The sequence below is a fragment of the Balaenoptera physalus genome (assembly GCF_965194825.1).
Source record: "Balaenoptera physalus genome assembly, chromosome: 12".
In the NCBI taxonomy this organism is placed as follows: domain Eukaryota; kingdom Metazoa; phylum Chordata; class Mammalia; order Artiodactyla; family Balaenopteridae; genus Balaenoptera; species Balaenoptera physalus.
In genome coordinates this window covers 49,385,293-49,413,169 of record NC_138897.1, presented here as the reverse complement: position 1 = coordinate 49,413,169, position 27,877 = coordinate 49,385,293, and the positions used below count along the sequence as shown (strand labels likewise).

At 37.2% G+C, this 27,877-nt stretch overlaps 1 protein-coding gene across 8 annotated transcripts in view; it reads right to left on the bottom strand.

The window, feature by feature from the left end:
- GAREM1 (GRB2 associated regulator of MAPK1 subtype 1) overlaps positions 1 to 27,877 on the bottom strand; it is a gene marked incomplete at its 5' end in the record, with an annotated part of 210,356 nt that overhangs the window by 30,930 nt on the left and 151,549 nt on the right. For 7 of the 8 annotated variants that reach the window (XM_082416022.1, XM_082416023.1, XM_082416024.1 and 4 more), the window contains one exon: positions 26,548 to 26,678. The exons of the other annotated variant lie outside the window; for it this stretch is intronic. In XM_082416022.1, coding sequence (XP_082272148.1) covers positions 26,548 to 26,678 — 131 coding nt within the window. The remainder of the gene's footprint in view (positions 1 to 26,547; positions 26,679 to 27,877) is intronic. 8 annotated transcript variants of the gene reach the window in all.

The following is a 27,877-nucleotide window of genomic DNA, read 5'->3' as shown; positions in this document are numbered from 1 at the left end:
TAGGAGCACCTCAATATATAAGGCAAATACTAACAGCCATAAAAGGAGTAACAGACAGTAATACATAGTGGAGGACTTTAACACACCACTTTCATCAATGGACAGATCATCCAGACAGAAAATCAATAAGGAAACACAGGCCTTAAATGACACATTAGACTAGATGGACTTAATTGATATTTATAGAGCATTCCATCCAAAAGCAGCAGAATACAAATTCTTCTCAAGTGCACATGGAACATTCTCCAGGACTAATCACGTGCTGGGCCACAAAGTGAGCCTCAGTAAATTTAAGAAAATTGAAATCATATTAAGCATCTTTTACGACCACAACACTATGAGATTAGAAATCAACTACAAGAAAAATACTGTAAAAACACAAACAGATGGAGGCTAAACAATATGCTACTAAACAACCAATGGATCACTGAAGAAGTTAAAGAGGAAATCAAAAAATACCTAAAGACAAATGAAAACAAAAGCGTGATGATCCAAAACCTATGGGACTCAGCAAAAGCAGTTCTGAGAGGGAAGTTTACTGCAATATAATCTTATCTCAGGAAACAAGAAAAATTTCAAACAAACAATCTAACCTTACACCTAAAGCAACTAGAAAAAGAAGGACAAACAAAACCCAAAGTTAGTAGATGGAAAGAAATCATAAAGATCAGAGCAGAAGTAAGGATGAAGAAAAAGCAGAAAAGATCAATGAAACTAAAAGCTGGTTCTTTGAAAAGATAAACAAAACTGATAAACCTTTAGCCACGCTCATCAAGAAAAAAGGGGAGAGGACTCAAATCAATAAAATTAGGTATGACAAAGGAGAAGTCACAACTGACACCACAGAAATACAAAGGATCATGAGAGACTACGAGATATGCCAATAAAATGGTCAACCTAGAAGAAATGGACAAGTTCTTTGAAAGGTACAATCTCCCAAGACTGAACCAGGAAGAAATAGAAAATATGAACAGACCAATCACAAGTACGCAAATTGAAACTGTGATTAAAGAACTCCCAACAAACAAAAGTCCAGGACCAGATGACTTCACAGGTAAATTCTATCAAACATTCAGAGAAGAGTTAACACCTATCTTTCTGAAAGTACTGCAAAAATTGCAGAGGAAGGAACACTCCCAACTCATTCTCTGAGGCCACTATCACCCTGACACCAAAATCAGACAAAGATACCCAAAAAAAAGAAAATTACAGGCCAATATCACTGATGAACAGTTGCAAAAACACTCAGCAAAATACTAGCAAACCAAATCCAACAATACTTTTTTTTTTTTTTGGAAGGCTTTCAGAACTAAAGTTTTTTTTTTTTTTTTAATACTTCTTTATTGGAGTATAATTGCTTCACAATGCTATTTTAGTTTCTGTTGTACAACAAAGTGAATCAGCCATGTGCATACATATATCCCCATATGCCCTCCCTCTTGAGCCTCCCTCCCACCCTCCCTATCCCACCCCTCTAGGTCATTGCAAAGCACCAAGCTGATCTCCCTGTGCTATGCTGATGCTTCCCACTAGCTATCTACTTTACATTTGGTAGTGTATATAATGTCGATGCTACTCTCACTTCACCGCAGCTTCCCCCTCCCCCATGTCCTCAAGTCCATTTTCTATGTCTACATCTTTATTCCTGTCCTGCCCCTAGATTCATCAGTACCATTTTTTTTTTTTTTTTAGATTCCATATATATGTGTTAGCATATGGTATTTGTTTTTCTCTTTCTGACTTCCTTCACTCTCTATGACAGGCTCTAGGTCCATCCACCTCACTACAAATAACCCAATTTCGTTTCGTTTTATGGCTGAGTAATATTGCATTATATATATGTGTCACATCTTCTTTATCCATTCATCTGTCGATGGACATTTAGGTTGCTTCCATGTCCTGGCTATTGTAAATAGAGCTGCAATGAACATTGTGGTACATGTCTCTTTTTGAATTACGGTTTTCTCAGGGTATGTGCTGAGTAGTGGGATTGCTGGGTCATGTGGTAGTTCAATTTTTTAGTTTTTTAAGGAACCACCATACTGTTCTCCATAGTGGTTGTATCAATTTACATTCCCACCAACAGTGCAGGAGGGTTCCCTTTCACTACACCCTTTCCAGCATTTGTTTCATTTTTTGAAAATGGCCATTCTGTCAGGTGTGAGGTGATACCTCACTGTAGTTTTGATTTGCATTTATCTAACAATTAGTGATGTTGAACATCTTTTCATGTGCCTCTTGGCCATCTCTATGTCTTCTTTGGTGAAATGTCTATTTAGGTCTTCCACCCATTTTTTAATTGGGTTGTTTCCAACAATACTTTAAACGGATCACACACCATAATCAAGTGGGATTTATCCCAGGGATGCAAGAATTTTTCAATATCTGCAAATCAAGCAGTGTGATACACCACGGCAACAAATTGAAGAATAAAAACCATGTGATCCAAAGACAAAGGAGAAGCCACAATGAGATGGTAGGAGGGGCGCAATCACAATAAAATCAAATCCCATAACTACTGGGCGGGTGACTCACAAACTGGAGAACACTTATACCACAGATGTGCACCCACAGGAGTGAAAGTTCTGAGCCCCACGTCAGGCTTCCCAATCTGGGGGTCTGGCAATGGGAGGAGGAATTCCTAGAGAATCAGACTTTGAAGGCAAGCAGAATTTGACTGCAGGACTTTGACAGGACTGGGGGAAACAGAGACTCCACTCTTGGAGGGCACACACAAAGTAGTGTGCTCATCGGGACCCAGGGCAAGGAGCAGTGACCCGATAGGAGACTGAACCAGACCTACCTGCTAGTGTTGGAGGGTCTCCTGCAGCGGCAGGGGGTGGCTATGTGTCACCGTGAGGACAAGGACACTGGCAGCAGAAATTCTGGGAAGTACTCCTTGGCGTGAGCCCTCCCAGAGTCTGCCATTAGCCCCAACAAAACACCCGGGTAGGCTGCAGTGCTGGGTTGCCTCAGGCCAAACAACCAACCGGGAGGGAACCCAGCCCCACCCATCAGCAGACAAATGGATTAAAGTTTTACTGAGCTCTGCCCACCAAAGCAACAGCCAGCTCTACCCACCACCAGTCCCTCCCATCAGGAAACTTGCACAAGCCTCTTAGATAATAGCCTCATCCACCAGAGGGCAGAGAGCAGAAGCAAGAAGAACTACACTCCTACAGCCTGTGGAACAAAACCCACATTCACAGGAAGATAGACAAGATGAAAAGGCAGAGGGCTATGTACCAGATGAAGGAACAAGATAAAACCCCAGGAAAAAAACTTAATGAAGTGGAGATAGATAGGCAACCTTCCAGAAAAAGAATTCAGAATAATGATAGTGAAGATGATCCAGGACCTCGGCAAAAGAATGGAGGCAAAGATCGAGAAGATGCAAGAAATGTTTAACAAAGATCTAGAAGAATTAAAGAACAAACAAACAGAGATGAACAGCACAATACTGAAATGAAAAATACACTAGAAGGAATCAACAGCAGAATAACTGAGGCAGAAGAATGGGTAAGTGACCTGGAAGACAGAATGGTGGAATTCACTGCTATGGAACAGAATAAAGAAAAAAGAATGAAAAGAAATGAAGGCAGCTTAAGAGACCTCTGGGACACATTAAATGCAACAACATTTGCATTATAGAGGTCCCAGAAGGAGAAGAGAGAGCGAGAGAAAGGACCCAAGAAAATATCTGAAGAGATTATAGTTGAAAACTTCCCTAAAATGGGAAAGGAAATAGCCACCCAAGTCCAGGAAGAGCAGAGAGTCCCATACAGGATAAACCCAAGGAGAAACACACCGAGACACACAGTAATCAAGCTGGCAAAAATTAAGGACAAAGAAAAATTATTGAAAGTAGCAAGGGAAAAATGACAAATAACATACACGGGTACTCCCACAAGGTTAACAGCTGATTTCTCAGCAGAAGCTCTACAAGCCAGAAGGGAGTGGCATGATATACTTAAAGTGATGAAAGGGAAGAACCTACAACCAAGATTACTCTACCCAGCAAGGATCTCATTCAGATTTGATGGAGAAATCAAAAGGTTTACAGACAAGCAAAAGCTAAGAGAATTCAGCACCACCAAACCAGCTCTACAACAAATGCTAAAGGAACTTCTCTAAGTGGGAAACACAAGAGAAGAAAAGGACCTACAAAAACAAACCCAAAACAATTAAGAAAATGGTCATGGGAACATACATATCAATAATTACCTTAAACATGAATGGATTAAATGCTCCAACCAAAAGACACAGGCTTGCTGAATGGATACAAAAACAAGACCCATATATATGCTGTCTACAAGACACCCACGTCAGATCTAGGGACACATACAGACTGGAAGTGAGGGGATGGAAAAAGATATTTCATGCAAATGGAAATCAAAAGAAAGCTGGAGTAGCAATACTCATATCAGATAAAATAGACTTTAAAATAAAGAAAGTTACAAGAGACAAGGAAGGACACTACATAGTGATCAAGGGATCAACCCAAGAAGAAGATATAACAATTATAAATATATATGCACCCAACATAGAAGCATCTCAACACATAAGGCAACTGGTAACAGCTATAAAAGAGGAAATCGACAGTAACACAATAATAGTGGGGGACCTTAACACCTCACTTACACCAATGGACAGATCATCCAAACAGAAAATTAACAAGGAAACACAAGCTTTACATCGCACAATAGACCAGATAGATTTAATTGATATTTATAGGACATTCCATCCAAAAACAGCAGATTACATTTTCTTCTCAAGTGCGCATGGAACATTCTCCAGGATAGATCACATCTTGGGTCACAAATCAAGCCTCAGTAAATTTAAGAAAATTGAAATCATATCAAGCATCTTTTCTGACCACAATGCTATGAGACTAGAAATCAATTACAGGGAAAAAAATGTAAAAAACACAAAGACTAAACAGTACGTTACTAAATAACCAAGAGATCACTGAAGAAATCAAAGAGGAAATAAAAAAATACCTAGGGACAAATGACAATGAAAACACAACGATCCAAAACCTATGGGATGCAGCAAAAGCAGTTCTAAGAGGGAAGTTTATAGCAATACAAGCCTACCTCAAGAAACAAGAAAAATCTCAAATAAACAATCTAACCTTACACCTAAAGAACTACAGAAAGAAGAACAAACAAAACTCAAAGATAGCAGAAGGAAAGAAATCATAAAGATCAGAGCAGAAATAAATGAAATAGAAACGAAGAAAACAGTAGCAAAGATCAATAAAACTAAAAGCTGGTTCTTTGAGAAGATAAAGAAAGTTGAAAAACCATTAGCCAGACTCATCAAGAAAAAGAGGGAGAGGACTCAAATCAATAAAATTATAAATGAAAGAGGAGAAGTTACAACAGACACCACAGAAATACAAAGCATCCTAAGGGACTACTACAAGCAACTCTATGCCAATAAAATGGACAACCTGGAAGAAATGGACAAATTCTTAGAAAGGTCTAACCTTCCAAGACTGAACCAGGAAGAAATAGAAAATATGAACAGACCAATCACAAGTAATGAAATTGAAACTGTGATTAAAAATCTTCCAACAAACAAAAGTCCAGGTCCAGATGGCTTCACAGGTGAATTCTATCAAACATTTAGAGAAGAGCTAACACCCATCCTTCTCAAACTCTTCCAAAAAATTGCAGAGGAAGGAACACTCCCAAACTCATTCTATGAGGCCACCATCACCCTGATACCAAAACCAGACAAAGACACTACAAAAAAACAAAATTACAGACCAGTATCACTGATTAATATAGATGCAAAAATCCTCAACAAAATACTAGCAAACAGAATCCAACAACACATTAAAAGGATCATACACCATGATCAAGTGGGTTTTATCCCAGGGATGCAAGGATTCTTCAATATACATAAATCAATCAATGTGGTACACCATATTAACAAATTGAAGAATAAAAACCATATGATCATCTCAATAGATGCAGAAAAAGCTTTTGACAAAATTCAACACCCATTTATAATAAAAACTCTCCAGGAAGTGGGCATAGAGGGAACCTACCTCAACATAATAAAGGCCAAATACGACAAACCCACAGCAAACATCATTCTCAATGGTGAAAAACTGAAAGCATTTCCTCTAAGATCAGAAACAAGAGAAGGATGTCCACTCTCGCCACTATTATTCAACATAGTTTTGGAAGTCCTAGCCATGGCAATCAGAGAAGAAAAAGAAATAAAAGGAATACAAATTGGAAAAGAAGAAGAAAAACTGTCACTGTTTGCAGATGACATGATACTATACATAGAGAATCCTAAAAATGCCACCAGAAAACTCTAGAGCTAATCAATGAGTTCGGTAAAGTAGCAGGATACAAAATTAATGCACAGAAATCTCTTGCATTCCTATACGCTAATGATGAAAAATCTGAAAGAGAAAGTAAGGAAACAGTCCCATTTACCACTGCAAGAAAAAGAATAATATATCTAGGAATAAACCTACCAAGGGAGACAAAAGACCTATATGCAGAAAGCTATAAGACACTGTGAAAGAAATTAAAGATGATACCAACAGATGGAGAGATATACCATGTTCTTGGATTGGAAGAATCAACATTGTGAAAATGACTATACTACCCAAAGCAATCTATTGCAATCCAATAGATTCAATGGAATCCCCATCAAATTACCAATGGCATTTTTTACAGAACTAGAACAAAAAAATCTTAAAATTTGTATGGAGACACAAAAGACCCCAAATAGCCAAAGCAGTCTTGAGGGAAAAAACTAGAGCTGGAGGAATCAGACTCCCTGACTTCAGACTATACTACAAAGCTACAGTAATCAAGACAATATGGTACTGGCACAAAAACAGAAATATAGATCAATGGAACAGGATAGAAAGCCCAGAGATAAACCAACGCACCTATGGTCAACTAATGTATGACAAAGGAGGCAAGGATATACAATGGAGAAAAGACAGTCTCTTCAATAAGTGGTGCTGGGAAAACTGGACAGCTACATGTAAAAGAATGAAATTAGAACATTCCCTAACACCATACACAAAAATAAACTCAAAATGGATTAGAGACCTAAATGTAAGACCGGACACTATAAAACTCTTAGAGGAAAACATAGGAAGAACACTCTTTGACATAAATCACAGCAAGATCCTTTTTGATCCATCTACTAGAGTAATGGAAATAAAAACAAAAATAAACAAATGGTACCTAATGAAACTTAAAAGCTTTTGCAAAGCAAAGGAAACTACAAACAAGATGAAAAGACAACCCTCAGAATGGGAGAAAATGTTTGCAAATGAGTCAACAGACAAAGGATTAATCTCCAAAATATATAAACAACTCATGAAGCTCAATATTAGAAAAACAAACAACCCAATCCAAAAATGGGCAGAAGACCTAAATAGACATTTCTCCAAAGAGGAGATACAGATGGCCAAGAAGCACATGAAAAGCTGTTCAACATCACTAATTATTAGAGAAATGCAAATCAAAACTACAATGAGGTATCACCTCACACCATTTAGAATGGGCATCATCAGAAAATCTACAAACAACAAATGTTGGAGAGGGTGTGGAGAAAAGGGAACCCTCTTGCACTGTTGGTGGGAATGTAAATTGATACAGCCACTATGGAGAACAGTATGGAGGTTCCTTAAAAAACTAAAAATAGAATTACCATATGACCCAGCAATCCCACTACTGGGCATATACCCAGAGAAAACTATAATTCAAAAAGACACATGCACCCCCATGTTCATTGCTGCGCTATTTACAATATCCAGGTCATGGAAGCAACCTAAATGCCCATCAACAGACAAATGGATAAAGAAGATATGGTACATATATACAATGGAATATTACTCAGCCATAAAAAGGAACGAAATTGGGTCATTTGTAGAGACGTGGATGAATCTAGAGACTGTCATACAGAGTGAAGTAAGTCAGAAAGAGAAAAACAAATATTGTATATTAATGCATATATGTGGAACCTAGAAAAATGGTACAGATGAACCGGTTTGCAGGGCAGAAATAAGAGACACAGATGTAGAGAACAAACGTATGGACACCAAGGGGAGAAAGCAACAGTGGGTGGTGGTGGTGGTGGTGGGATGAATTGGGAGATTGGGATTCACATGTATACACTGATGTGTATAAAATGGATGACTAATAAGAACCTGCTGTATAAAAAAATAAAATAAAATTCAAAAACCCCCCCCAAAACCCATGTGATCATCTCAATAGATGCAGAAAAAGCTTTTGACGAAATTCAACACCCATTTACCATAAAACTCTCCAGAAACTGGGTATAGAGGGAATATACCTCAATATAATAAAGGCCATATATGATAAAGCTAGAGCTAGCATCATACTCAATGGGGAAAAGATCAGGAACAAGACAAGGATGTCCACTCTCGCCACTTTTATTCAACATAGTTTTGGAAGTCCCTAGCTATGGCATTCAGAGAAGGAAAAAAAATAAAAGGAATCCAAATTGGAAAAGAAGAAGGAAAACTGTCACTGTTTGCAGATGACATGATAGTATACATAAAAAATCCTAAAGATGCTACCAGAAGACTACTAGAGATCATCAGTGAATTAGGTAAAGTTACAGGATACAAAATTAATACACATAAATCTGTTGCATTTCTATACACTAACAACAAAAGATCAGAAAAAGAAATTAAAGAAACAATCCCATTTACCATTGTAGCAAAAAGAATAAAATACCTAGGAATAAACCTATCTAAGAAGGCAAAAGACCTGTACTCTGAAACTGTAAGACACTGATGAAAGAAAGTGAAGATGACACAAACAGATGAGAAGATATACCAGGTTCTTGGATTGGAAGAATCAATATTGTTAAAATGGCCATACCACCCAAGGCAATCTACAGATTCAACGCAATCCCTATCAATTTACCAGTGGCATTTTTCACAGAACTGAAACAAAAAAATCTTAAAATTTGTATGGAGACACAAAATACCCCAGATAGCCAAAGCAATCTTGAGACAGAAAAATGGAGCTGGAAGAATCAGGCTCCCTGACTTCATTCTATACTACAAAGCTACAGTCATCAAAACAGTACTGTACTGGCAGAAAAACAGAAATATAGATTAATGAAACAGGGTGGAAAGCCCAGAAATAAACCCATGTACCTATGGTCAATTAATCTATGACAAAGAAAGCAAGGCTATACAATGGAGGAAAGATGGTTTCTTCAATAAATGGTGCTGGGAAAATTGGACAGCTACATGTAAAAAAATGAAATTAGAACATCCTTTAACAACATATACAAAAATAAGCTCAAAATGGATTAAAGGCCTAAATGTAAGAGCAGATACTACAAAACTCTTAGAGGAAAACATAGGCAGAACACTCTTTGACATAAATCTCAGCAATACCTTTTATGATCCGCCTCCTAGAGTACTGGAAATAAAAGCAAAAATAAACAACTGGGACCTAATTAAACTCAAATGCTTTTGCACAGCAAAGGAAACCATAAACAAAATGAGAAAACAACCTACAGAATGGAAGAAAATATTTGCAAACAATGCGAGCGACAAGGGATTAGTCTCCAAATTTTACAAACAGCTCATGCGGCGTGACATAAAAAACAAAACAAAACAACCGAATCAAAAAATGGGCAGAAGACAGAGACATTTCCCCAAAGAAGATATATAGATGGCCAAGAGGCACATGAAAAGATGCTCAATATTGCTAATTATTAGAGAGATGCAAATCAAAACTACAATGAGGAACCACCTCACACCACTCAGAATGGCCATCGTCAAAAAGTCTACCAACAATAAATGCTGGAGAGGGTGTGGAGAAAAAGGAACCCTCCTGCACCATTGGTGGGAATGTAAATTGGTGCAGCCACTGTGGAGAACAGTATGGAGGTTCCTTAAGAAACTAAAAATAGAGCTACCATATGATCCACCAATCCCACTCCTGGGCATACATCCAGAGAAAATCATGGTTTGAAAGGATACATGCATCCCAATGTTCACCGCAGCGTTGTTCACAATAGCCAAGACATGGAAGCAGCTTAAATGTCCATTGAGAGATGAACATATAAAGAAGAGGTGGTACATATATACATTGGAATACTACTCAGCAATTAAAAAGAATGAAATAAAAAAAAAGAAAAAAAGAAATGAGTGTATCAGTCTATCTCAGAGATATATAAATACACAAACAGTTTTATTGCTCTGCTTCTCACTGTAATTTATCCATTTTCCTGTGCATATACTCCATCAATTGTAATACTAACCTAACATATTCCATTATATATGGATATGCCTTAATTCATTTGACCAGTTCCTTATTGTTAGACAGATGGGATTTCCCAATTTTTAGCAAGTATAAATAGTACTGCAGCAAACTTTTTTACACTTCAATTATTTCCTTAGGATAAAGTCTCAGAAGTAGAATTGCATGGACAAAGCTGTATATACGTGTGAAAGTTCTAATATGTGTTACCCATTGTACTTCATCAATGTTATACACAGACATATTTCTACTCTATGAAGTTATGTTTCCCCATACCCATGCTGAATAAATTTAATGTTTACCAATATTAAAAGTAAAGCATGCATCCTGCATTTATATATGTTTTATGTTGAATATGCTTGAATATTCGTATTGTGAATATTTTTTGGTATTTATTTATCATGCTATTTAGAGTTTTTCCTCTGTGAACTGTGTACTTGTGTCCCTCACCCATTTTTCTGTTGTGATGGCTATCTTATTGATTACTATTTATGCAATGTGAATGTCATTTATGCTGTACATTTTCCAATTTGTTGATTGAATTTCAATTTTATGGCTTCTTTAAGTATTAAAGTTTTTTTCTATGCAGCATTTTCAAACATTTCCTTTGTGACTTCATTCTTGGGTGTTATGTGTCTACTTGTTGAGAAGACATAGATCAAGGTTCTGATCTAGGAGTGGTTTTGCTCCCCCACCCCCACCCCAGGGGACATCTGACAGTGTCTTGAGACATTTTTGATGGCCATGACTGGGAGGGTGCTTACACCTAGTGGGTACAAACAAAGAATGGGGCTAAACATGTTACAAGGCACAGGACAGTCCTACAGCAAAGATTTATCCAGTCCAATTTTCACTGGTGCTCAGGTTGAGAAATGTTGATATCATTAACCAATGTTTTCTTCCGGCATTTTGATGGTTTCATTTATTAAATATTTAACTTATTTAAATTTTTTTGGTGGATTATTTAAGGTAGGGATCTAACTTCAGTTTTTTAAATAGTTAACTGAGTGTCCAGTACATTTCCAAATAACCATCCCTTTCATCACTGATTTGAAGTGCCACTTTTATTATATATTAAATTTATAAAACACATACACTCAAATGTATACATATATTAGTATTTATTTAGTGGCCATTTTATCCTTATGACCTTTCTGCCTATTTTCCTATCATAACAATACTGTTTTAATTCCTGTATCTTTATCATACATTTTGAGATCTGATAACAAAAGCCCTCACTTGTGGTTATTCTGACTCAAAGTTTTTAGATGGAAAGAAACAAGAGAAGCAAAGTCAAAAGTCAAATAACAGACTGACAGAAAATATTTCCAGTGTATATGACAGAAAAAGACCTAACATCCCTAATACATAAGCAGTTTTTAAAAAAGACCCCCAAACCTCCAGAAAAACAGAAAAGCCATGAAAAATCAATCCACTAAAAAGATGCATCTATGAAAAGATGTTCAACTTTTCTTATACTAACAGAAATGTAAACTATAATTATACCGAGATACATTTCTCACCTAGAACACTGATAAATATTCAAAAGCTTGACACTGCCCTCAGTTGGTAAAGCTATGGGGAAACAGGCACTCTTGTTCATAGCTGGTGGAAATGCAAATAGTACAAGCCCGGTGGCAGGGAATTTGGCAATATCTAACCAAACTATTCATGCATTTATCCCTCCACCCAGCAATGCTACTTTTAGGAATTTACCCTGAAGACATTTCTCCAACCATATGAAAATACCCATGTACAAGGTTATTCGTTGTAGCATTATTTGTATTTGTAAAATACTGGAACCTATTTCAATGCCCAAACATCGACAATTGATTGAATAAACTATGGTACACACACGAAATGATATTATGTGAAAACGAACGAGTACTGTTAGTTCAATGAATTGGTATGAAATAAATTCCAGGATATACTAAGTTAAAAAAAAAAGCAAAGCACATGAAAATTTATATGGTATATTGCCTTTTTGTTTAAGAAAGAAGGAAAAGTTTGTGTGTGTGTGTGTGTGTGTGTGTGTGTGTATGTGTGTGTGTGTATATATATATATTTCTGCTTATTTTTTTTTAAGGAACACAAGAAAAATAAACCAGAAAACAATAAAATTGGTCACTTACAGGAGGGAGGGGAGGGAGGAAGGGACATGGGGGAGAGTGACACCTCTGTGAGTAAACCTTGCTATAGAGTTTTGTCTTTTAGGAAGTATGCTAATGGTCTATATATTCAAAAAGTAAAATAAAAGTTAACAAGAAATTAAAAAAAGAAAAAGCTGAATGCAAACGGAAACAGATGAACCCAACTGTATTTCAAACGAACAAACTAACAGCTCTGGGGACAGAGAAATAACCCAAGTAACTGTGGAACACTGACTATATACTACCAGTAGGGAAAAGAAAAGACCAACCAAGATTGTGTTCTTTTTAGTAGATTTGTTTTGTATAGGGGTATAGGTACAGTGATTCTCAAACAACTCTATGTGTATTGTAGGACTGAACAAATGAGTAAATGTGTCGATATTTTGGGAGCCAGTTTTCACTGTGGCAGGGGAGACAGAAGTATGGAATTGGGAAAGCAAGCAAGAACTCCACAGGGTTGGATTGGAATTGGAGGTATTAGTACCAACTCATAATTTGAAGAAACCACACACACACATACTACTTAGCTTTGTTCTTTCCAAGGGACCAGAAGCAAAGATTCCAACTATCACCAACTATACTTAGTGTCCAACTCATTCCCCATTAAAAGGAACTAGGGCTCCTGGGACAAATGACTGATTCCAGGGCTAGGGCAGGAAAGATACAAGATTAGCTTGGAACATTCTGTTGTGCCAGAGAGTAAAGAAGTGCTCATAAGATGACGGGATCATGTCAAAAAGACACAGGAGCCAGCCTGAACTAGCCCCGACTGGCTAAATCTGGGACAGTTTGAGTACCACAGTAAATGAAGACTGTAATGAATTATAATCTATTGAATAAAACAGGAATGTCTAAGTCCATATTGTTAACAAAAAGATGAATGAATGAAAAAAATGAATGGGGGAAAAGCTGACAAATGTAAAGAAGTGGTGGAATTGAAAAAATCATAATTTTGTATCATCTATTACAGTAAAGATTATACACTAGAATCATTAATTAATACTGAATTTATAGGAGAAGTTTGATTAAGGTAATAGATAATGTGCAAGGTCTTAAAATGTCATCCCCCAGAAGCTAATTAATTACCAGGGGAGGAAAAGCAATTGTAGAGGGTAGAAACTGGACACATCTTGACCAAGTGATAAAACTTAATATTACCAAAGAGAAGCATGTTTATGACACACACCTCTGGATGTGATTCCCTGAGAAGTTCAGGACCTCAATCACATAACATTCCACCTTAAAAGTGCATTCATTACTAGAATCTAATCATGAGGAAATATCAGAAAAACCCAAACTGAGAAATATTCTATAAAATATCTGGTGTGTATTCTGAAAAACATCCATGTGATGAAAGACAAAGAAAGGTTGAAGAACTGTTCCAGATTAAAGTGAAATAAAGAGAAATGAAAAGTAAATGCCATACGTGATTCTGGAATGGATTCTGTACTGGAAGAAACAAAAATGCTATAAAGTACGACATTGGGACACTTGGCAAAGTTAGAATACAGACTGTAAATAAAAGTATTGTTATCAATGTACTGTGGTTACATAAGAAAATATCCTTATTCTTAGGAAATATACACTGATTATTAAGGGACAAAGGGCATAATGTATGCAATTGACTCTTGAATGGTTCAGAAAAACATAAATAAGTTATACATATGTACGTATATGCACATGCAGGCGTAGAGGATGATAAAACAAATGTGCAAAATGTTAACAGTTGGTGAATCTAAAGTGGTTAGGGAGATCTTATATTATTCTTGCAACAATTCTTTAAGCTTGAAATTATTTAAAAATAAAAACTTAAAAGAAAACATGACAATAGGAAATTTTAGATATTTTTGCTTATTTTTCCAGATGAACTTTAGAATCATCCTGTCCATGGTTTGCATTGGTAATTTTACTGGAAGTACACCTACATGGTGTTTTGACAAGAAGTAACATCATTATATTAGTATTTCCAAATAGGCACATGAAAATTCTCACCATTTATTCATATCTTTTATTTCCCTTATTAGTATTTAAACTTGCCTTTGTTATCAATCCCTGAACATTACTGTTTACTGTCTTGTTGAATATACTTTGTTGCTATTCTGTGTGTCCAGTAATCTTATTGTAATAGTTTTTCCCAGTTGATTCTCTTGGGATTCCTAGGTAATTATATCTTATGCAGTCAAAAAATTTGTTTTCATTTTTAAAGTTTTCATCCTTTCTCCCCACAATAGAGTGGTGGTGGCGAGAGTGTGGTTTCACATTTTAATGTGAATATCATCTGTGTTTTAATATCAACTATGAGAAATTTGTTGGTTTGAAATGGATATTTTAAAAAATCATATTAGTGATGTGTCTTTCCAATTCTAGTTTTCTAAAAGTTTCTACAATGAAATTAATTTTTTTTTTTACCAAATGCTGTTTCTGTATCCAATAAGATAGTCATGTGTTTATTTTTCATTTTGATGTATGTATTTTATATTGTAATAGTAGATTCCCAAATAGTAAAACAACACTACATGCCCGAAAAAATCTCTACGTGATCATGGTGCACTTAAAAAAATATACTGCATGATTCTCCTTGATAGCATTTGATCTATGATTGAGGTATCTTAGTCACAGGTGACATTAGTCTACAGTTTTATTGTTACGTTATCTTTATCACATTTTAGTATTAGGCTTACATTAAGCCTGAGATGGATTTTTTCTTTTATGTTAACAAAAAAGCATCCTGGGTCAAGTGACTGACATTGTTCATATTGCTTACTGAGTAGGAATCATTATGTCTTTAGAAAACTAGGTAGTAAGAATCCTTGTAAATAATTTCTTACCCATTCTGGGTCACCTCTATATAATTTTAACCTTTGGGAAAAGGAGTTTGTCGATCAACATCAGTGCTATAAAAAACAAACAGTTCTGTTGTCTCTGGGGTGAAGGGAATCCCTCTGAAGGAGGCATTATCAGTACATAAATGGCAGCACAATATTGTTTTAACAGCAGTTCAGGCTCCTAAGGTTTAAAATCCATTGCAGCGGACTCAGATAAGTGTTACTATTATTATTTTTTAACAAGACCTCAACTTAGCTGTGTTTATTCTCAGACTCAGCATTCACCTGGACTTCTATATTGGAGTAAGTTTAGGAATTTAAATCAATTAATTAATAATAAATAAATAAAATTTAACTTTTTATTTGGAATAATTTCAGATTTGTAGAAAAGTTGCAAAGGCAGTACAGAGCGTTCCTGTATACCCTTCACCTAGCTTCTCCTGTTAACATCTTACAAAACCACGGCACATTATCAAAGCTAAGAAATGAACATTGGTACAATCTATTAACTATATTATAAGCTTTATTTGGATTTCACTAAATTTTTCCATGAATGTCCTTTTTCTGTTCCTGGACCAAACCAGGATACCACATTGCATCTAGTCCTCTGTCCTGTGAGTTTCTTTATCTTGCCTTGTTTTTTATGACCTTGACAGTTTTGAAGAATATAGAAGAGGGTTTTCTTTTAAGCTAATATATCATTTATACATGACAGTACTTGGCACGTACGAAAGCTGACTGTCTTTTCCTACAGGACCTGTAGCTTCAAGGTTTCAGTTATTTTATTCTCCTGACTTTGGTCACCAAGGGTCCTTATGAAGATTCACTGGCTATTAATTTTAATTTTTGGTTTATCCCTTTTACTTCCAGCTGGCATCTAGTTAAGCTTATAATAACACAGATCAGAGGTCAGCAAACTACTGCCCATAGTCCAATTCTGGCCCACCACCTGACTTTGTAAATAAAGTTTTATTAGGACGCTGCTACGCCCATTTGTTTCTGCACGGTCTGTGGCTGCTTTCACTCTCCACTGGCCATGCTGAGTAGCTGCAACAGGGACTGTAAGGCCTGCAAGCTCTAACCTAGTTACTCTTTGTGTGCCTTTACAGAAAAAGGTTGCTGACCCCTGGTATAGATGAATAAAAAGAACCATGTTCTTTGGAAATTAATTGGTACAATACTATTAAGGGTACAATACTAATAACTAATAACTAATAACTAAACTACAAGCTGAGTTTGAATCTTGTTAACTATTAGGTGACCTCAGATGAAGTGTTTTACCTTTTTGAGCCTCAGTTTCCTCATCTGTAAAATGAGAACACCATCAGCTACTTCTCAAGCTTAACCAATGTAGGTAAACAACTTCCCACAGTGGTAAGCCCACAATAAGGGGAGACCATGATCGTTATTATTACTTTTATTAACAGTAATTCTGAAAAAGTTTTAATTCTTATAATTCTGCTTCACATTACCTTTCACATCTCTGTATTTTCATGTTATTTTCTATTTTCATGCACTACTGTTTTCAAGCCCAAACCGCTACCTTTAAGCATTATCCTTCCTTCTGTACTAAAGAATTGCTCAAGTTTTTATTGAATGTGTTATCCCAGAATAAAACTTAATGTCAGAATAGGGACTGAAATATCATTACAGTTATATCTCAAAGGAAGTGAACATATTGAAATGATTCAGAATACACTGTTTTAGGATAAACTGGTCTCCAAAATGCTCAGATGCATTGCTATACTTCCTTTTTATTGGAACTTTATAAAAAAAGTTGGCAGTTCATCCATTTGGACCAGAATGGAGACAAGGATGTTGAGAAAGGGTTCTCATGAGATTTGAGGAAACACACACATGTTCACTCATACAACAGACTGTTTCCAGTGAACATACAGGGAGCCAACAGTGCTTCTCAAACACGAAGGAATAACAAGAAGAAATGTCTCTTTCTAGCTTCTTTAAATTGGTACTTATTCTATTTTTCCTTATTTACTTTTATAAACATACACCTTCCAGAATGAAGAAATTATAGGTCTAGTGAGTACTGCACACCAAATGAGCTGAAAGAGAATGTCCACATAGTTTGTGAGACACGATTCACACAGATTAAACAGATCTAAATTATCTTCAGTAAATGTCACTCTCTGGGCGCACTCCACAGTTTTGTCTACATTTTCGTGTATGTCTGTACTTCTAAAGGAAGTTACTCCTACTCCCATACATAAAAATGCATAACATATGTGCGTACAATCTGTGGTTCCATGCTTCCAACTCTGATGTCACCATTCACGCTGACAATTAGCTCTGCATATATTAGGAGACTAATGTACCTACCAATCTTGCGGTCACTGTCAGTGACAGAGGAAGAAGCTCATAAATAAGTGTTCTTCCTTTGACAGTTGAGCCAAACAGTCTCCTCTGGTTTCTACAGATGTGATTTATTTGCATAATTTCTTTCCTTTAAAAATTTTTTAATAGCAAAAGAAACAATGTGTTCTGTCTAAGTGCTTGGCTATGCGTGCCTGGTTAACATTTCCAGTTTCAATATTTCCTGAGAGGAAGTCATTCAAAGTGTGTTATCTAAACAACTCTAATAGGTCTAATCCAGGAAACTATTTTTACTGTTCATAATAGCATTCAGAATTAATACCCCAAGGTCAAGCAACATTTAAAAACACTGACATAAAATTTTACACACACATACATACTCTCTCTCCCCACCTCTTCTGTTTCTCTCTGTCCCTGGCGACTGGCAACCTGTTCCCTAAGAATAGTTGTTTTAAAGATGAAACACGTAACAGAGGTTAAAATCTCAACTCCTGAAAAAAAAAAATCAGGATTGATCTGACTGATATTTGGTTAAATAGACAATATTTGATTAATATTAGACCATTTCCCCCCGAAATTCGATTTTTGTAACTCTTTCTTTTGGGAAAATGGCAGAAAATGAGAAAGAAAGGGCATGAAGAGTTAAGATAAATGTCAATCCTGAGTGTTTTATTTTTTTAAACAGGAAATAGGGCAAGGATGACAAGTACAACGGCCATGATTTAATTTGTGACGGTGCAGCCGAGGGCTTGCCAACTGGTAGTTTTTCAGAGGAGGTCTTGAAACCTCAGATGACGAAAAAAGCACTGGGCTGTCTTCAAACACTGAAATAATTAGCCTCACCACTGTATCCAATTTTATCATTCTGAATGACTCTTGAAAATAAATGACATCTGACTCATGGTAAGGAAAAGATGAAATTTTTAAAAACTGGAAAATACAAATAAAAACTGGTTACTTCTAAATTCATTCACTCTTCATTTTTAAAATTCATTCTTACATCTGACAAAATTCAGGTTGCGTACTAATCGGTAATTTCTGATCTCTCTGAAATGTAGCCAAGGACAAGGTAGTGAACTAAAGGCCTCTGAGCAGCCAAAAAGATGTGACATTAGGGCTTATGGAAAAGCCTTTAAGGACCTTAAGGGCACTTACTCCCATCTAACTAAAACTCTATCCAGCTTGGTTACCAGTTTCCAGCCCACAGCTGAATAGAAGTGGAAATCAACACTGGAAATACGGATTGTTAAAGCAGATATTCTAACAAACATAAGAGGCAACAAACAAACAATTTATATGAGACCATAAAGCACATAATTCTCAGGGTTGTAGGGTCTCCCCATATAAAGGTAAAAGTCATACACATCAGGAGATGAGGATGAGTTTAAATTTTGTTCCAGTACTTCTCTTTTGGATGATAGAAAGTACAATACATTGTAAGAAACTGAAAGAAAATTACAGTCATTTTGGACAGGATTTTTGTTATAATTCACAGCTACCCCAAAAGCTGGCTACCTAGAACTACTCACGCTCTAAAGGCTCCACAGAGGTAGAAAATGCCAGAGCAAATGATCCTTATCCATTTTGAAGAATCAGAGGAATAAAACACCTGTCTGACATCATTATAAACTTAACAGCATGAGGATTCCTTTTCTGAATGGTCAAGACAGAAACCAGGAATGGTATTTTAAACTAGGAATGATGTGACCACCGCGACTCAACTATACTCTTAGTATAAGAATAAAACAAAACAACCAAAGAACTCAGTCCCACTATTTTGTATTACTCTACAGGACGAACATAGGATGGCCCATGCACACAGAATAAAGTCTAGTCATACGCTGTTTTTGCCTTTTAAAAGACAAACGTGATCAGAAAGATGGCAGAGAGTAAAATAATATGACAAGAGTTAGAATCAAGAGCAGCCCAAACCCTTCCCCATCAATGTATCTCCAAGGCCTTGTCTGTAGTGTGTTCTGTTAAAATGAGTCGAGGAAGTAACATGACATATGTTTAATTTGTTAACTATCTTAGGTATGGAAACAAAGTACAGTCTAACTGGCTGGCAGAGGGGGAAGATCTTTATTTTTTCTTCAGCACTTTTTCAGATGGCAGCTTTAAAAAGGGGAATGAATATATTAAGACAAAAGGCACACAGATTGCCTCAAATCTACGGCTTGGGGGAAAAGCTGGCTGATTCTCAGTAAGTTAGAAGCCTTGGAAAAAATCCAAAGTTCAGCATCAAGTTGCAGGAATCATATTAAACTTTAGAACTCTTGCTTATTTATTCAATGATGCATTTTGGCTACTTCCTTGTGTCTTTACCACTGCTTCAAGCAACAATGCAAGAACCAACCCATCTTGTTTCTCTGTGAATACTGGTTAATCCTTTAAAAAAATTCTGGGTTAATATGTTACAGTAGCATTTTTGAAGGGGTTCATTTTGACATGTGCTATCTAATTAGAAACTGCACCACTGCTGATAGAAAACATCAAGTTAACTTGCAGGATTTTATTTCTGAAATATTGGCAACATACTCTGGAATGATGTAAGATCTAAAAATCGGCACATATAACATTCAGAAAGTTGCCAAATCCTGTGTGTCAGACCATAAGCATTTCAGAAATATGGAAGACGGAAGGATTTGGCTAGGCAATAATTATTGAGTATGTTTATTTAGATTTTTTAAAAAAGAAAATGAGTTTACCATGCAAGCTATCGTGTCAATGTGAAAGGATTTTCTAATCATAATCACGGGCCTTATCTCAAATCCACAGACAGAATATGAGGGAGTAAAAGGATGACTGGATTGAATTAGGGGACCTGGCTTTGCAGCTAAGTTGTTTTGTGGTCTTGTATGTATCAACGAAGTCGGCTGACATCTGTTTCTTAGTTTTCCTATTTATTAAGAGAAGGAGTAGGACGAGGCAATGTGTAAGGGCCTTTCCAGGTCTAACATTTGATGATTATCAAAACTCAGAGTCTATAAATTTCCTAGTCCTGCTGGATTATTTATAACAGCTTGTCACTTTATTCTTGGTCACGTTTCTCAGTATTGAGAAGCTCAGCTATCACTCAAGTTCTCTGAATCTTACACGATTTTTTTTCCCTATTATAAAAAGTTGATCCTGAGATGCTTCGCCCCACACTCCAGCAGCTTTGCCGTGAGACACTGCCACCCCTGCCAAACCCAGGCGCCAAACCCAGTTAGCAGGAGCCGATGCGCAGGTGACAGGACTGTCAGCTGAGCTCTGACCCAGCCACAGGGTAATGGTTCTTACGAGGTCTGTGTGGGCTGAAGTGGTGACTACATTCCACATTTGGCCCAAATCTCACAGTTCTTGAGTGGGGCACTTTCCCCAGCTGAGACAATGCAAACTTGTTATTCTGCCTCCGGGGAAATCTATGCTGGAACAGCTGAAAGCTTGGACCTTACTAACTGGAACGAAAATAGCAACGTTATAGCATCCAGATTAGCGCATTTGGGCTCCCTAGGACTGGGGAGCGGTCATTTTAATGTAGAAAGCTTGTGCGTGAGGGCACTGAAGGCAGGAAGCCTCCTCCCCACTTTACGAGAGCTGCAAGCTACCCAGTGCCAAATCCAAGGCCGCCCTTTCTTCCCGCTCTCTCCGCAAATGTCACAGGAGAGACAGACTTACATCAAGACTTAATTTTTTAGTCGTTAGTTTGATGGCAGAAAATACACGTGTGGGAGCACTTCTCATCATTACTGGGTTGGGTTTGAGAGGCTGGAAGACATGTAAAATAATTCACTAGGTACTGGCATAATAAGTCTCCAAAAAAGTATTTGAGGTGAAAGGGTATTCTGAAACAACACATATGTACTCTGTTCTAATATTCAGTCACAGAGTATAAAGTACTAAATAAAGAGTAAGTGAAATCATCTGTGCTGGGAAATTTTTTTAAAATGTGAAACTTCATTATTTGGATTTTATGTTTTGAATCAGGGGTTGGCAAACCTTTTCTTACAGGGCCAGAGAGTAATAATTTCAGGCTTGTGGGCCAGATGGTCTCTTTTGCAACTACCAGACTCTGCCATTGTATCATGAAAGCAGCCACAGACAACACTAAGTGTAGGGGGATGGCTGTGTTCCAATAAAACTTTATTTGCAAGACAGGTGCCTTGCCCCAAGATTGTAGTTAGCCAGCCCCTACATGAGACACTTGCAAAGCACATGAATGCATTGCTTCATTTAACTCTCATGACAAATCTACGAGGTGGGTAGTATCACTCGCATTTTGTCCATTTTGCAGGTGAAGACACCTGGGGTCATATGACCTGCCCAAGGTCACAGTCAATGCCTGGAGCTGGTGTCTGACCTCAACTCTGAATCCAGAGCCTGAGCTACGATACACAGTCTGACATGCTCTTTAGATAACGGCGACTTGTTTAAAGAAAGAAGTCAGACTGAAAACTGTTGGTGCAGCTATTTTTCTTATTAAAGGGTAGAGGACTGAGCCTTCGGTTGGAATGACCAATTCAGAACTAAGACATCTTCTGACTTTGAAAGTAAACATGAGAGCAGAGATAGCTGATGAAAAAACTAAAAGAGGTAATTGAGAAAATGCCTATTACAGTTGAAAACAAATAGGTAGGAAAGCAGGTAAACAAAAACAAAATTCTTACCATGGAAACCAAAAACTGGATGTTATTAACAGAGGGAAAAAGTGGTGAATGAGGCAGGTGACTGCTGTTCTAAAAACATCAAATGCCATCAGCTTAGGAGGGATTGGAGGAAATGGACAAAATGATCAGCAAGAGGTTACCTGCCCACATATTCTTTCATTTTCTTGACCTTCTCGTCTCCCATTTTCTGTTCCTCCCACCTCAGTTGTTGCCTATTTAGATTTGAAAAGCAGCTACTCCTATCATTTCCTATATTACTGCCTCAAGTTTAATTTCAAGGACTTCACACTCTACCGCTCTCCTATTTTGCACATCACTTCCTTAAACAAATTCACATCAGAAGTTCCTTAACCCTGTCAGGATCTCCAATTTTCATTGGGGTTACACGTCTTGTATCCATGGCTCATTGCTACCTGCCACTCCAGGGCACTTCATCTGTGCCTTTGCTTATCTCTGTTACACTCCCTGGTAGAACCCAACTCTGACTATATACCCAACTCTCCAGCTGAAGATGGCTGGAAGAAAAAAAAGGTTAGTGCTGAGTAATCTCACTTGAAATTTACTTTGACAAAACCGTGGGACCACCTTACTATACTTCCCTGGTTAACTGTTTTCTGGGTCTCTGAGCTGATTATTATTTCCTTCCTCTCAAAGCTTCTAAAGGCTCCCATTTTGCTAAACTTAATGGTTAGTTCCCAGTGCTTATCTAACTCAATCACTAAGCATTTGACACAATTGCCCATTCTTCTTTGAAACGCTATTGTCATTTGGCTGCGGGGATACCACGTGCTCTGCTGTCTTTCTATCTGCTACTCCTGTCTGTCTCCTCTAGACCCCAGTGCTGGAATGCTCCAGGGCTCAGTCCTCAGATCTCCTCTCTTAATCTAGACGCTAGGTTAGGGTTTCTCAACCTTGGCACTCTGGACGTTTTCGCTGGGTAATGCTTTGCTGGGGGGCTGTCCTGCGCACTGTAGGATGTTTATCAGCACCCCTGTCCTCTATTCACTAGACACCAGTAGCACCCACCCCTTCCCCAAGCTGTGACAATCAAAATTGTATCCAAACATTGTCAAATGTCCCTGGGGAGGGGTGGGGGGGATCAGCCTTGGTTGAGATGTAGGCGAACTCAGCTAGCCCCGTGACTTCAAATGCCACCTAGGAGCTGATAAGCCCCAAATATATATTATACCTCAAGCCAGACCCTGCCCCAAGCTCCGGACTTGTATATCCAAATGTCTTCTCTATTGCTTTATTTGGAGGTAGTGTTTGTATTTGCTTATTTATTCCCTGCCTCCCCAATAGAATGTAATCTCCAATCTTCAATATTTACCCCCAGTGCCTAGAACAGGGTGGGCCATGTAGTAGGTGCTCAAAATATATTTGCTGCTTAAAGAATTAAACATTTACCATATATTAACTCATTTCACGCAGTTAATCAATGATGGGACAATTGGCAGATCATTTTTAAACACATCAAGTCATCTTCTAAAGACATATTTTCTTTAAATCAAGATAAAAGGAATACATTATTTTGAAATAAATGTGTAAATAGTACTAATACTGTCCGTTAAATTTTACATAAAATTTTGCTATAGTCTTGAAAATAACAAAACTAATTCTTTCAATACTTTTGTTTTACTCTGTATTCTTATCGTGCTTCACTTCAATTTGCACTTGTAACTATATATGAATATATGTGCATAAATATATATTTCTTTATTTCAAATAATAATTGTGCCTTTTGACTATCATGATGCCAGTTAGCTGCCAATTCTTAACTGTAAGTCATTTCTAGAGTTGTTTAGCCTCTTGGTCTAATTTACACTGTATCTGAAGCAGAGAGAAGAGGATGAATTTTCCAAGGAGGTTTGAATTCTCCTATCTTGTAAAAAATTGCTTCCTGGATAATAGTTATGTTTATATAATATTTCATATTACATTATATTTAATAATATTTGTAACAGCTATATTTATGAATAGGTTGTACTGTTTTTCATTTTTTCTCTCCCTCTCCAGTTAGGTCTCACATTAAGCTCTGCATATATGTTCATGCACATTATAATCAATTTTTAAAGAAGACCATGGCATCCAACATTTTCTTTTAAAATCCAGGCAGTATCCAGGCATCTTTCCCCCAAATCTCCTTAGTTTTATTTATTTACGTGGGTGTTTACTCACTAAGCACACAGACTTTTGTGTATATCTCTATGTAAATTTCTTGAGGTTCCTTTATCGAGTCTTCTTGGAATAGAATTGAAAGACGTCTTAATGATTAGCGCAGGCTGGATGTGATGACATCTTACAACTTTATGAGTGATAGACTAGAGGTATTAAATATTTATGTATGCATAGCACAGAACTCAACCCAAATCCAACCAGCTCTATGGAGGCTATAAGCTTCTACTCCATACACTTATCTGTAATAGCCACAATTACACTGACATATTTTAAAAAGTGTTCAGATTGAAAGGATTTTCTGTTTGGCCTCATTTCAGTGGGGAGTCCAACTGACTTTTATTATTTTGTTTTTTAAAAAAATTGTGGTAAAATATACATAACATGAAATTTACCATCTTAACCGTTTTTAAGTATACAGGTCAGTAGTGTTAAGTACATTCACACTGTTGTGCTAAACTTTTAAATGACATCTCTATTATATACATTTGAATCAATATAGCCAATCATGGTATTCTGTGGGGAAAAAAACCCCTATCAAAATGTATTAGTTTCAGTATTATTTTTTCATTCATTGCTGGTTCAATACAAATTCACAAACAAACAGCTCTTAGAGGCATCTTTTAAAAGTCTTTCATGTAAACAATATGCCACCAAAGACTGAATATTAGATTTTAATACTTGAGGAAATTTAAAAAACCATAAAAAAATTTTATGCTTGATTTCTCATCATTTATCAGCAAACGAAATGTTTCAGAAGAGAGTTTTGCAGTATTACCTTTGCTTTCTAAACAAAATTTTTTTCATTTAGTTAATTCTAAATGTAAGTTTTAAGGAGAGATTTAAATCAAATCAAGACACTAATGAAATAGGATTTGATTAACTTCTGGCCAACGAATCTCGGAAAGTTTAAAAATGAACACTTTCTCACACATCTTCAATGTAAACAAATACAAGCTGTCTTGATGACTCACAGCCCGGGCCACTGAAGGAGTTAAAAATTATAAATATTCTGAACGTAAGCATAATTTGGTTAGTAAAGAACTTTACTAAATACAAAATCATTTTAATAATAAAACTAAAGGAAGTAGATTATGGCAGCTGTGTTTTAGAACTGGGGGAAAGAATGACTTAGCCAATTCAATGGGCCACTTCTCCACTAAGGAAGCTGTCTTGGGCATCTCCCCCCTTCCTGGGAGTGTGGGTGGAGTGACCCACCTGTAAAGACACTTGCGTTCTTGGGCCAAGATACCATGTAGTCTGTTTTTCACATAGAGTGGATTTCCAGGAAACCGGCATCTGCCCCCTAAATCTTGAAATATTCAGAGAACAGTGACTCAGTTGGACTTCCTGCTGAAATGAGGTTAAACAGAAAATCCTTTCAATGTGAACACTTTCTCAAATGACTCAGTGTAATCGTGGATGTGGCTGAAGAAAGTGCAGTGGGTTTGCAGGCTGAAATGAGGCTGGACCTGGTTGGTGGCATCGCTTCTCTGGTTAGCCCCTCCTCTAACCAGACTCTCATCGAGGAGCTCGTTCACTGTGTAGGAGGGGACAGAACTGTCCCTTTAAGAATGCAAAACCAACACAGCACAGTAAACACTATTCAGCTTTCCTCTGACGAACAAGGATCAATAAGTACCTATTGGGCAACATTCGATACATCAATTTTCCCTCCTTTGCAGACTGATATAGACAGAATGAATACATGCTGATGTCAGGGCATGCTCTGGAAGTCCCTCTTTCTCTCAGTAAGTGTTTGGTATTAGATTTACCATATGCCTTTTGCTTGCTCTTACAAGTAGAGCATCTAGCCTCACAGAAGATGTGGCCAAAAAATGGTTACATCTTAGGGAATAAAGTCCAAATTTTAAAAAAGGAAGATAACTTTTGATCTGCCTTCACAGTTATTCTAGCCAAAGATAATGCTAACTAAGTGTAGTAACCTCTGGGGTGGGGGTCAGCTCAGCTACAGCACAGTTCTTATAAGACCAGTTTTGGCCATTGACACCAACTCATTAGGAAGATGGAACCTCCTAAGAGGCACAGACGAGCACTTACTGTGTACGCAGCAACCTGAAAGCTAAATTATCTTAGTGAGGATAAATCTTTGGTTCAGAACTACCTTCACGTTGAATGTTATTTCCTCCATGACGTACACGCGTTCAGGAAATGCTTTAGCCACCTCCTCCACACTGTTGAAATATTGCACTGGCTCCTTTATATCTCGGTCTTGTTCCAGCAGCTTGAATTGCCCTGAAATACGTGATAAACGGAAGAGATATGAGATGTTTACGCTGGACAGCTGTCACCGTGGCGACAGCATCCCCTTTCCTTACTCCCACTCTTCTCTGTCAGAGGCTTTCTGAGCATTATCATTTAAAAAAAGAAAAAGTTACCGTGGCAAAAGGTTTTCTTGAACTAGGATATTTCTTTAAAAATCAGCTTAAAAATGAAAGCAAACATATTTTTTCTTTTTTTGCTTACTTTCAGAGTTTATTACCAGAGGATCAATAACAAATTTGATGGATGCTTACTTGTAATGTAAACTCGACGTTGAAAACTTAATGTGTTATACAAATGGTTGCTCATGTTGTTTGTAACAGTAAGTCACACTGTCATTTAGTTGTAATAATGCCCCCCCCCATACATTATATTCTAAAACCAAGGCCGAGTGGCCTGGGGGAACTGATTTTTTTTAAATTAGTATTTTTTAAATGTGCAATGGAATAAAATAATACGTGGACCCTTAGCTTTCACAGATATCCTTGGTTTCAACAATACGTGGGCGATGCTGAGGGCTCAGGAGCTGCTATAATTTGTAATTATATAGTTTGGCTGTGGCACACGCGTGGGGCTTGAGACCAAGGGGCCTGGGGCGGGGGCTGGGAGCAGCCCCCTTGCAGCGAGTGAGCCACTCAGCATCTGGAGCAGCACGTAGCTTCCATCTTTCCTTTTTACTACCATGTGTGAAATTCACGAGAGTAGACTATACTACCAAAGTATCCATAATTTGGGGGATTTCTGAAGAACTCTGAACATATTCCTAAAAATGTCAAGGCTCTATTATGCTGCTTGGACGTTTTTGGTATTTGTGATACTGCTGCCACATTCTAGAGGAGCTGCTTTCAGTTTAGAATAAAAGACCATATACAATCAAGTCCATGACGCCATGTTTCTTCATGGTCATTTTCTGAACACTGTTTACAATGTAACACTTGAGAAACTTGAAAAGGAATGAAAAGCTATTATGAGGCAGATCTCTCTGCATGCGTCCACGGGGCATCAGGCAGAAATAGGGAAACTTTCATACTTTCAACACATTTGCCTTAAAGCATCTATTAGGTGGAGGCATCATTTTAGATGCTGGAGATAAATCAATCAAGAGACCAGATAAAAATCTCTGTCCTTTTGAAGCTTATGCTGAAGTGGGAGACAGAGGATAAATACAATCA